General features: G+C 39.4%; 1 protein-coding gene across 1 annotated transcript; it reads right to left on the bottom strand.

The window, feature by feature from the left end:
* Nucleotides 1–1054: 1054 nt before the first annotated feature.
* On the bottom strand, nt 1055–8050 carry LOC107573532 (hematological and neurological expressed 1 protein-like). Its single transcript, XM_016259960.1, has 5 exons — nt 7858–8050; nt 4072–4211; nt 3378–3487; nt 3221–3248; nt 1055–2117 (listed from the first exon to the last, which is right to left on the bottom strand). Exons 1-5 carry the CDS (start codon nt 7920–7922, stop codon nt 1990–1992), a joined length of 471 nt encoding a protein of 156 aa, XP_016115446.1. The 5' UTR covers nt 7923–8050; the 3' UTR covers nt 1055–1989.
* Between the last annotated feature and the right edge of the window lie 4269 nt (nt 8051–12319).

The raw sequence follows: 12319 nt of genomic DNA, 5'->3' as shown, positions 1-12319 counted from the left end.
ATTAAAGGGATAGTTCACCCAAAAATGAAAATTCTGTCATTAATTACTCACCCTCATGTTGATCCGAACCTGTAAGACCTTCTTTCATCTTCGGAAGACAATTTAAGATATTTTTGCTGAAGATTGACAAATACAAGTGTTTGATTTGGATGTTACTATTGGCATTATCTTATGAAAAGAGAAACTGATTACTCTTGTCTGTTCTTTTGTTAATAAAACTCCTTTTATTACACCTGTCTTCCTTGTGTTGATAAAACAGTAAGAGGCTCTACAAGGCTATCTTACATTGAAATCACTACATAACACATTATTGCAATTAAGTGCATATTTCAAAGAGAAGACCATTAGGAAATTACAACAGTTACACGCTCTTTTATCTAATTATCTAATCTAATTATCTAATTATTTAATCTTTGTTAATGATCAAGGACTAGCTATGCAATGCACAAGTGAGCTACTGGTATACATTTTACTTGTTAATTTCATGTAAGTGCCAAAATACACACTTTCTAGCTAAGATTAGTCTACTAACAACAACATATACTAATATCACATACTAAAACTAGAACAAATAGTCAATTCTAGAGACTGCATTTAATGTCAACCAAAAGAAGCACATTGTTAGACAAAAGTTAAATGTTTACATTTCTACTGTGTGGTAATAGCAGACGACCACTAGTGTATATAGTTCCCCTACAGACTGCAATGTGAAAGTAAGTACTGAGTAAAAAACAAACAAAACCGCTGTCAAAATCAAATGACCTAAAACAGGACATTGCTGCCACCTGTAGACGTGAGGGCTTTGTGTAAAGCAGTGTGACTATGAGCTGCTTTCACTTTCACTATGACTTACTATGTAAACACTTACATCTAAGCTTCTGGATATGTATTATGTATATGGCAAAGTAGAAGAAACACTGGTAAGGTATTATGTTGGATAATAGTAATGTTTCTATTCTCATGACAATAGACAAAAATAATTTTACTTTTTTTATTATTATTTGAGAAAAGCTCATGTACATAAAAAAAAAAAAAAAAAAAGAACAGACTCTGTTGCACACTTCCTTCAAGGAGTCAAAGAATAATACAGCACCTTTTTGGCATACGTCAAAAATAATAAGGCAATAAGAACTTTAAATGTTTTTGTTAAATCTGGACTACTTGATCACAGATCAGATGCAATGGCTGTACACTGTGGCTGTTGTTTGTATTTTTGTACGTTTCATAACTTTTTTAACAAACACAAATAAATAACAGCTTGCTCACATGCACCTTTTCTGGCACACCTGTTTGTGACTAGAAGGTAATATTTTGTTGCACTCTCATGTTTGTTGCAATTTTAACTCTTTAATGTATGTGTAATTGTGTTTTTGTTGTACCTTTGTATTAAATATCTCTTCAGCGATCAGTAAATCAAGGTTAATACTTTTTTCTTTACATCTACAAATGTTTCAGACTTTTTTTTCAGTAATGGATGTGACATGGAATTATTCAAACCTTGTGTCTTAACCAGCAGGCCTGAGGCACCACAAATTGGGCACCACAGTTCATAAAGTGCTAACAAAAACTTACATTAAAAAAGGGAGACTAACACTGAGTAAGGGAGACATTTCATAGGCTAACAATCGATGAAAAAAAAAAATGACTGGAGAACTTTGATGGCATATTTTGGCCTATGGTTTGCAGTATCTGAGAGTAGCAGTGCATACCCGGGATCTGTTTTTCCTTAAGAGTCTGATCTTAGTCAAGGCATGACTGAGTGACCAACACTTAACACATTCAAAGGTATTCTTTGAAAAAATCACAGCTCAGAGATTTGTGGCACGATTCTCTGTCTAAACTGTCCTGATCTTAATCTGTTCTTTGTGGCATATGTCATTTTATGAATACAGTTATGCAGAGGATGGGCACTGACCATAGAACAGCACATTTACTCTGAGATGCTCATTTCACATAGGCCCAGATCTTATCCTTAAGTGAGGCAAATCTTTAGCCTAAGATGAGAGAGGATTTGCCCCCTGGTGGGTTTCTACGGCCAGAAGGAACCCCAGCTGCAGGCTGCTCTGTTGCAGAGAGGCAAGGTGGAGCTGGTGAGTCATCCTGCTCCTGAATAGGTTCTGTGAATATAAAAATGAAAAGAAATATTAATGAATTATCAGATAATTACAAAAAAAAACATAAAAAATATATGGAAAGAAAATGTGTTTTTTCTGTTTAATACTACCGTATTTCATTGATCCATTAGTCACAAGGGTGAGATTTAAGGCTGGAATACACTACAAAAATTTTGCCCCGACTTTCCCCGTTTAGAGTTTGGATAAATCAAAACTAGATGCAAAACTCTCACCAAAAGTCAGAGTCAGTCTGCAGATTTGAGTTGACAGATTTCATAGAAAATTTCATAATGTATGATGGTCACAGACTCCATTTATTAGTGTCAGACTATGAATCCATCCAGTCGGAGGATATCAAACATGTTTGATATTTTCAGACGATTTTAGAACACTTTTATATGACTATTGTTTTCATTTGTCACACATCTCTTAGCAACAAGGTGCATGTTTCTGTGTGAATCTGTGATCAGAACAACTTTAAAGTCAGGTTGTGTATGATCCTCAGTCGTGTAGTGTATGATGCCCAGTTTTTCTTCTGTGACTATTTACAAAATCTGTAAGTGTATGATGACTAATTTTTTCAAATCTGTTGAGATTTTAAAAGTTGGTAGTGTATTCCACCCTTAAGTAAAAATGATCCAAATCTAAAGTATTTTTAGAAATATAAAAAACATCTAGAACGTGCCGAGTTCTTAAAAATATACTCATTGTATTCATGTTGAACCTTGAATACGTATGTACACATCTTAATTATTATTTTCAAATATTTCTATATTTAATTTTTAATATAATATAAAGGGTTTTTTTTGCAATTATATTAATATTATTATTCTTGGGGAGGGACATTTTACAACCTGAACTAGCGTTGCTTTGTCATAAAAATATGATATTTTAAGAAAAAAGTGTCCACACGCTTCTGCATGTTAGTTTACATGACTTTTGATATAACAGTATCACCTTGACATTATTTTCTTTATGCCCTCCAAAAATGATCAAAATGAAATAAAAACGAATAACAAACTCAAGATGTGTATTCAAGTCATCTATATATAATTTTTTTTAATGAAAAAAAAAGTGTAATGTCAAATATATGTCAGAACACTCACCAACAGTGATTGAGTCTTCCTCACCATTCTGTGCAGAAAATAAAGCACATTCTCAGCAATAATAAAAATAAAAAAAAACTTCATAAGTCAGTATGAAAGTCCATCCAAGGTTACAAGTCTGTTTTCACTCAGTAATGAAATTGTCTCCATATCTTACCACGGGTACGTTATTTTCGACTGTGGTGTTACTTTGGTTGGCTGGTTGAGCAGTACATCTTCTGAGAGGGGCAGATGGTTCTCCACACAACACACCTGTAGGCTTCCCACCTTTGAAACAAATAAAAGTTCATGTACATTGATGTTATAAACAATAGTGAATACCCAGATGTTCAAGCTATAAGTTGTGTTTTGTTCATTGTTATACATAAAATACACTTAAGTAATTATTACTTTACCCGAAGGACAGCTATATTACAAACTGCATTCTTTGACTTGCAAATAACAAATGTTATTGTGAGGTAGTGTTTTTTAGAAAAATACATGGAATGATCTGAAATTCTTATCTCACATGGCAACCTGTGAACCTATGCTACAAAATGTACATAAAAACAGCAAACATTAGCTGAGATTCAATGTCTTTTGTGTGTTTAAGAATCAGCAAGACCTAGCAAGTCTTCAGATGTGGAACTGAAACTGTATTTGGTTTGTCAATATCACAAGTTACCAGTTGTTTATCTTTGAAAAGTATGAGATTTGAAGCAGTACATACACATACGCAATCATTCAAATATTTCTCATCCTTTTCTCTAATGTTTCGCCAACTTGAACGCAAGGGAATGACACAGCCTAGAAGTATGCTATTATAGAGGTGAAAGATGAGATATCAGTCCAAAAAAAATAAAAATCACCACCTGGTGGATTGTTCCTTCGATGTGCATGAGGGTCCTCAGGTTCGGCAAATATACTAGATGCCATTTTGTTTTTTTTCACAGGTTTCTCTTCATCTGTGCCAAAGCAGATGTTTGAACCTCCACCTGGTGGACGCAGCACTCTAGGAAGGAAAACAAATACAAAATGTGTTGTCAAAAATGTCACTTTTGTAACTGTCACACCCTTGGATTGTTGTGTTGTGTTTTCATTCCCCATGTGTTCAGTGTGACCCAGTTTTTCCCTATGTCTGATTATGTTAGTCAGAACACCTGTGTCTTCATTAGTTGATCCTCCTCACCTGTCTGTCCCTCATTAGCACCCCTACTTTAGTTCCAGTCTGTCCTGTTTCCTGCCTGTCTGTTTTGGAATTACCCTCTTGTGGATTAATTAAAGACTGTTTGCATTGCTCATCATCTTCCTCGTGCATTTCATTCCACCGTAGTATGTCAGAAGGTTTGGTTTTTTCGTTATGGAGTGGGCAGCAAAGTTTTCAGCTGTGGCTCGGGAGAGCCACGATCTGGTTTCGTTTGCTCTGAGTTTCACACGTCTTGCCGTCACATCCCCATTTGATGATGAGACCATGAAGTCTCTCTTCCGGATCGGGGCAAATTACCATCACCCCATGGACCTCCCAGACACCATCGAACTGAACTGGAGGGAGGCCATGTTTCAGTGAATGGAGAGCATCCTACCCCGATCCGGAACACAACAGGACCCAGAGCCCAGCCCACCATCACCCCGCTGCGCGGAGCAAGAACCTGAGCCCACTGCAGACGGAGAGCCAGAGCCCAGAACGACCTACGAGCCATCGCAGGAAGGAGCGACAGAGCCAAGGATCGCCCCAGAGCCTATCACGTCCGACCAGGTGCGAGAGCCGGCTACATCGCACGCGACAGTGGATGTTACAGTGGAGCGTGAGGGTGCTGAGGATAGCCCCCCGCACACTGCACCGCCACTGAGGGTGAGCTGTCACTGAACTCTTAGGACAATGTGGATATATATGCAGACATGCCCCCTCTTCTCCCACTTTCGTCAGAACTCTCTGCCTGCCCTAATCTGTCTGCCTGTCCTGAGACGACCACGGAGGTCGTTCCCCTGTCCATCGCGCTCCCATGGTTGGGAGTCGTGATGTGGTGTGTGTGTGGGTGGCACACACCATCCCTGAACCCTCTACCTGTCTGAATTTCCCACCCACCCTCCCTCTCCTGCCTCAATTTCCCACCCACCCTCCCTCTCCTGCCTCCTCCTGTCATCCTGGTTTCATCACCTCCGCCACCGCTGCTTCCTGGCATCCCCTCAGCTCACCCTCAGCCCACCATCTGTGTGGTGGGTTCGCCGCGGGTCTGCTAGTCTCCATCGACGTCATGGCTGGAGGATCCCTTGTCTCTGCCTCCAGCCTCTGAGTCCCGGACTCCGCCTCAGCCCGTCGACCCAGCGGCTCCACCATGGCTCCTAGTTCCCTCCTCTCCACTGTTGCCCGTCAGTCCACCAGCTTCGCCGGACTCCCTCGTCCCTCCGGCTCCGCCTTGGTCAGTCGTCGACCAGCCGCCGCCTCGGGACTCCAGTCCTCCGGCTACACCTCATCCCTCCGGCTCCATCAGGCTCCTCCTTCCTTCCGGCTCCACCTTGGTCCTCTGTCGCTCCGGCTCCACCACAGCCTTCCGGATCCCCACCTTGGTCGCCAGAGGCATCTGTTCGGCCTTGGCCCTCCGGATCATCCCCGTCACCCTGGCTCTTCGGCTCTCCGCCTTGGGCTCCACCACCACCTGCTCCGCCGCCGTCGGTCGGCCCCCTGGAGCCATCAGCCCTTCCTTCACCATGGCTCCTGCCTCTGTCGGCTCCACCGTGGGCCCCCATCCTGGCTGGGATCTGGGTCCCGCCTGGCTCCTCAGGCTCCATCCTGTCTTCTCTATGGCACCTCCCTCCATCTCATCGGCCCTGGTCTTCTGCCTACCTTCCTGCCTGCCCTTCGCCACCACCTTGTCCCCAGCCCAAACCTACAAGGTTTTTTTTCTACAAGATTACAAAGTAATCCTCCTTTATCCGTCCTGCCTGGGCGCGAGGCCACGCCTTCGGGGAGGGGGGAGTACTGTCACACCCTTGGATTGTTGTGTTGTGTTTTCATTCCCCATGTGCTCAGTGTGACCCAGTTTTTCCCCATGTCTGATTATGTTAGTCAGTACACCTGTGTCTTCATTAGTTGATCTTTCTCACCTGTCTGTCCCTCATTAGCACCCCTACTTTAGTTCCAGTCTGTCCTGTGTTCCGCTGTCCGGTCTACTAAGTCCATACTTACGTTTCCTGCCTGTCTGTTTTGCAATTACCCTCTTGTGGATTAAAGCTCATCATCTTCCTCGTGCGTTTCATTCCACTGTAGCGTGACAGTAATTGATCACTAGTTTAGTTTAGTGCATTGAGTTAATGCACCTTGTTTACTTTTATTTTAAGTTGATTGCTTTTTTTTATGGTTTAGCCTACTGTTCATTCCCTGTAAGCTTGACCAATGAAGGGTAAATAAAACTTTTTTTTTTTTAATGAAATATATTCGAGTCTCCATCTCATGTAAGCATCATATTTTATTTTCATTTATGATTATATAATTCTCAAAGGTCATTTTAACCTCTTTACGGGTAGAAGGTTGAGTAACATTAATAGCTACTGAGTGCACATTTAAGAAAAAAAAACATTGTGGCTTTAGTAGAGAGGAAAATACAATTAGTTTGGGTGGGGGTTAACCATCTTTTCATCTAAATATAATTGTGCAGAAAAGGGCTTGATAGGCTATATAGTTTAATATATCCTAATTCCTCATGTACCTGTATTGTTTGGTTTTATTAGCTTTATTAGCTTATTAATTATATTCTGTTAATCAAAATATTCCTCATACTGTTCATAAAGCCTTAATGAACTGAGCTAAAACGGCAAACTGAAATAAATCTCCCTCCACCAGTGTGACTAACAGGTGAAACGACAGATAAACGGTGACGAATTCACTAATCTGCATGCCATTAGTGCATTCAGTTAATGAAATAAGACGGATACAACAGGAAGCGTAATAAAATTCTACTACACCAACTGAACCGCACCCAACCAAAATGCACACACATGCGCTCAAGCATCCACCCGTTCTCTGAAAACCTGGACAGGGACTGGTTTCACATTTACAAACGACTGACATAATGCACTAAAAATGCTGTATTAATTACTCATCAATTATGTAATTAATTATGGGTTTCCGTTTGAGGATGCTGCAGTCAATTGAGGCCGCGCCTTGCGAGTTGCCTGCCTACACAGCATTTTGGAGCATTATAATACACATCTAGCTGACTTGAAAAGCGATGCCTCAAACATGCAGCACGCTTCTGACATCACCCAGAAAGATGTCTATAGGCAGCTAACCAGATTTTCAGACACTGCCGGAGGGATGCACATATTAATACAATAAAACAGGCATTTTATAAACGACTGACATAATGCTGCTTTGAAGGGCTTATAAAATCCAATAAACTTTTTCCTTTGAGCTAGTGCGTACCATTTTATCCCAAAACGCAGCATTTGTACCCAAGATGGTGCTCATTTCTCATCAGCATCGCCACCCGTTTTTACGCCAATATCGTTTAGCTAGAGAGTAATTTCGTCTTTTGTCAGTAGGCTAATATTACATCTCAGATAACGTCTTTAGACATCACAACGGTTAAATAATTTGCTGTTTGCTACAACCTAAAGCGCGTGAGCATTGTTATCTTCCTATAGACGTCTATCAGCACCTGGAGCTGCTCCTCGCGGTCGGGTCCATGCCTTGGAAATTGGTGGTGGTCGTCATCTTGAACATTTAAAGCTTCTGTTCACGGCTTTTCCCAAACTATATTCGACAGATTATTGTCATCAAGCCTCAAAGAGCGTCTCCTGCTCAGGTCATCAGTCTCTGGTGCTGAATCTGCGCTCCTGTACACGCCCATTAGACGCGATTAGTGCTGCACTTCTGCAGATTCGCCTCTGGGGCGGCGCCAGACAGCAAACTGTTTTTGTGAACTCTTGAAAAGTTTAGATTCTAAACTACCGCGGCTGTATTTTCACAAAAACAGTTTGCTCTATAGTTTTGTATGAGTCCTTCAGTTGTCGACAGCTTTTATTCTAAAAACAAAACTATAAATAAATGTGCAAACATTCACTATTGCTCAAGTCGGCAAACACGATGATCATGGTAAATTGTATTTATTATATCTTCTGGGTAATACTGAAGTATCTAATGCAGAATCAAAATTATTCTCTGCTGGGAAGAGAAAAAAAGTCAAACAATATGCCGGAAAAAAAGGCAAACGATATGCCGGACCTGGAGGATTTTTCCTGAAGAACAGCGGGCGATTTAAACTGCTCAGGACAAACACGACACTCATGAATAACCACCAAAAACATTGATCATCTATGTAATAATAAAATCATTACCTTTTTGAATTTCAAATATTATAACTTAAATATGTACCGTTGTGCTCAAAATTATTCATACCCTTGCTAAATACGATCTAAGGCAGCCCTGAAAATAAGTCCGCATTGTCTATCCATTTGATCTTTTATTAAAAAATTTTTTTAATCTAACCTTTAATTGAAGTTAAAAAAATTAAAAATAAAAAAAACGTGAAAGTGGGGGGAAATCACAATATGAAACATTTTTTTCTCTAATACACAATGGCCACAATTGTTGGTACACCTAGAAATTCTTATGATTAAAATATCTCTGAAGTATATTTCCATTCATATTTGCATTTTATATCACACCAGGGTGACTAGGAACATGAAATTATCCAGCAATGGCTTCCTGTTTCATAGAAATATAAATATGAGGAACACAAAGGCAAAATTCCCTTAATCATTGATCACAATGAGTAAAATCAAATAATATATTTCTGATGTGCAGCAAAAGATTGTTGAACTTCACGAAATAGACAGTGGCTGTAAAAAAAAGAGCTAAAGCATTGAAAATTCCCATTTCCATCACCAGGGCAATAATTAAGAGGTTCCAATCAACTAAAGATGTTACAATCTGCCTGGAAGAGGATGTGTGTCTATTTTTTCTTAATGCACGGTGAGGAGGAAAGTTTGAGTGGCCAAAGACTCTCCAAGGATCACAGCTGGAGAACTTCAGAAAATTGTTGAATCTCGGGTCAGAAAGCCTTAAAATACGATCTAAGGCAGCCCTGAAAATAAGTCCGCATTGTCTATCCATTTGATCTTTTATTAAAAAATTTTTTTAATCTAACCTTTAATTGAAGTTAAAAAAATTAAAAATAAAAAAAACGTGAAAGTGGGGGGAAATCACAATATGAAACATTTTTTTCTCTAATACACAATGGCCACAATTGTTGGTACACCTAGAAATTCTTATGATTAAAATATCTCTGAAGTATATTTCCATTCATATTTGCATTTTATATCACACCAGGGTGACTAGGAACATGAAATTATCCAGCAATGGCTTCCTGTTTCATAGAAATATAAATATGAGGAACACAAAGGCAAAATTCCCTTAATCATTGATCACAATGAGTAAAATCAAATAATATATTTCTGATGTGCAGCAAAAGATTGTTGAACTTCACGAAATAGACAGTGGCTGTAAAAAAAAGAGCTAAAGCATTGAAAATTCCCATTTCCATCACCAGGGCAATAATTAAGAGGTTCCAATCAACTAAAGATGTTACAATCTGCCTGGAAGAGGATGTGTGTCTATTTTTTCTTAATGCACGGTGAGGAGGAAAGTTTGAGTGGCCAAAGACTCTCCAAGGATCACAGCTGGAGAACTTCAGAAAATTGTTGAATCTCGGGTCAGAAAGCCTTAAAAAAAAAAAAAAAATCAAACAGCCCCCTACATCCCCAAACGTTGTTTGGGAGGGTTTAAAGAAAAATCTAGATAGAAAAAAACACTCATCCAAAAACAAATTCCAGCATTTTATGGAGACATGACTGGAACTTCAAATGGCACTGGCTTCTATGGTAAGATGAAACTAAAAAATTAGCTTTTTAACAGCAAACACTCAAGATGGGTTTGGTGCACACATGAGTAAAAAGGTTCCCCATGCATACAATGAAATATACTGCTGTATCTTCAATGTTGTGGGCCTATTTTTCTGCTGATAAAAAATTAAAAACCAACTGTCCATGCTAGAAATCTTATAATGGGCCGTGGTTGGATCTTCCAACAGGGCAATAATCCAAAAACAAACATCAAAATCAAAACAAAAATGGGTCACTGAGCACAAAACAAATATTCTGCCATGGCCATTCCAGTCCCCTGACCTGAACCCTATAGAAAATGAGTGTGGTGAACTGAAGAGAAGCACCACCAACATGGAGCTGGAAATCTGAAGGGTCTGGAGAGGTTCTGGATGAAAGAATGGTCTCTGATCGCTTGTCAGGTGTTCTCCAAACTCTTCAGGCATTATAAGAGAAAACTCAGAGCTGTTATCTTGGGAAAAGTAGGTTGCAAAAAGTATTGAATAAAGGGTATGATTAATTGTGGTCAATGTGTATTAGAGAAAAATATTTATTTCACTATGAGATTTTCACTCCATTTTAAATTCTTATTCTCCAATGAAAGGTTAGGTTTTTCTAATTTTTTTAACTAAAAGATCAAGAGGATTAATGATACAGATTTATTTTCACAGCAGCATTTGATCATATTTACCACGGGTATGAATAATTTTGAGCACAACTATATATATTTAACAAATAGTTTTAGCAAATATTATGAAATATTTTTTATCAATATATTTATTATATTAATATTATTCTTGGGGACTGGGGAGGGACATTTTATAAACTGAACTAGCTTTGTTTTGTCAAAAAAATTGTCAAATTAATGTATTTTTTGTTTTGTGGACTATATGTAAACTTTTTTTTTGTGACAGCTTATTTAGTACAACACAACTGCTGTTAGTTCCATTTAGGGAAATAATAATTGAGTTATAAAAACAATGGGCCTCATTCATGAAACATTCATAAATATAGGAGTAAATTGAGTAATTTGCATCAGAACATCCCGAAAACTCTCCTCCGAATTCACAAGCACTTTGTACACATCAGATATGATAGTTAAACACAGGGGTGTCCAAACTCGGTCCTGGAGGGCCGGTGTCCTGAAGAGTTTAGCTCCAACCATATGATGCTATTTAAATTTTTCCTTTCTCTTTGGAGTGTTACAAGCTCTTGGTGCATAAAGAAGATCTGTAAAGTTGCAAAGACTAGTCTCAAATCCAAAGAGATATTCTTTATAAAAGTTAAGAGTCACCCACGCCTATCTAAAACGGCTCGTTCTAACACGCCCCCACATGTCTACGTCACGATGTGGGAAGATTTGCATAACGCCGCCCAAATGTTCACACAAAGAAAGAAGGCGTAACTTTTATTCTCGCTGTAGTATTGTTGCCACTGCCGCCATGTCGTGAAGACGCGTGTGTGTTTGTGTTCTGTGTGTTTCGTTGTGAAAGCGAAACTACTTTGTTTGGCCTTCCAAAAGAGGATGATATCCGCTTCGTCATGCCTAGAGCTGATCTGTGCTGGTCGCTGAGGGAATCCATCAACTTAGTGCTGTGGATCGCCGGATCGGCTTTCACCGTGGACGAAGCGGAGTCCAGCCCGGGAGAGTTGACTACAATACCGGCTGCTCTGACTCACAGACTGTAAGTACGTTTTCAATTAAAGGATTCTCCGATCACAAATGCAGACAGGGTTTTATGTTTATGCGGAGCGTTGCAAAGCAACGCTAAAAAGACAGTATAAGTCATTATAATCCGTAATTATGTCCCCACTGTATGCAACAAATACCTTGTTTATAATGGGTTTGAAGGTTTTTGTCTCGTCGCTCCGGCCGGACACGGCATCAACAGTATGTGAGGGGCGTAACATTTCCGTCACATGCTTGAGGAATTCGGCCAATCACAACGCATTGGATAGCTGGCCAATCAGAGCATACCTCGCTTTTCAGAACGATGAGCTTTGTAAAAATCGACGAGTTTCAGAAAGGCGGGGCATAGAGGAGAAACAATAATGTACAGTATGTGGAAAATAATGTGTTTTTTTTTTTACTTTAAACCGCATGAACACATTTCATTACAACAAATACACAAAATAATGTTATTTTTAACAGCATCATATGACCCCTTTAATGAATTCCAATCATTCGTAAATAGGGCGCTGGTGCACGCTCATTCACAATTAGCATAATCCCGCCTA

This window comes from Sinocyclocheilus grahami, unplaced genomic scaffold (genome assembly GCF_001515645.1).
Source record: "Sinocyclocheilus grahami isolate Dianchi unplaced genomic scaffold, SAMN03320097.WGS_v1.1 scaffold1969.1, whole genome shotgun sequence".
NCBI classification, from domain to species: Eukaryota; Metazoa; Chordata; class Actinopteri; order Cypriniformes; family Cyprinidae; genus Sinocyclocheilus; species Sinocyclocheilus grahami.
Note: the sequence above shows the minus strand (reverse complement) of the source record. Positions and strands in the feature narration are given on the sequence as shown.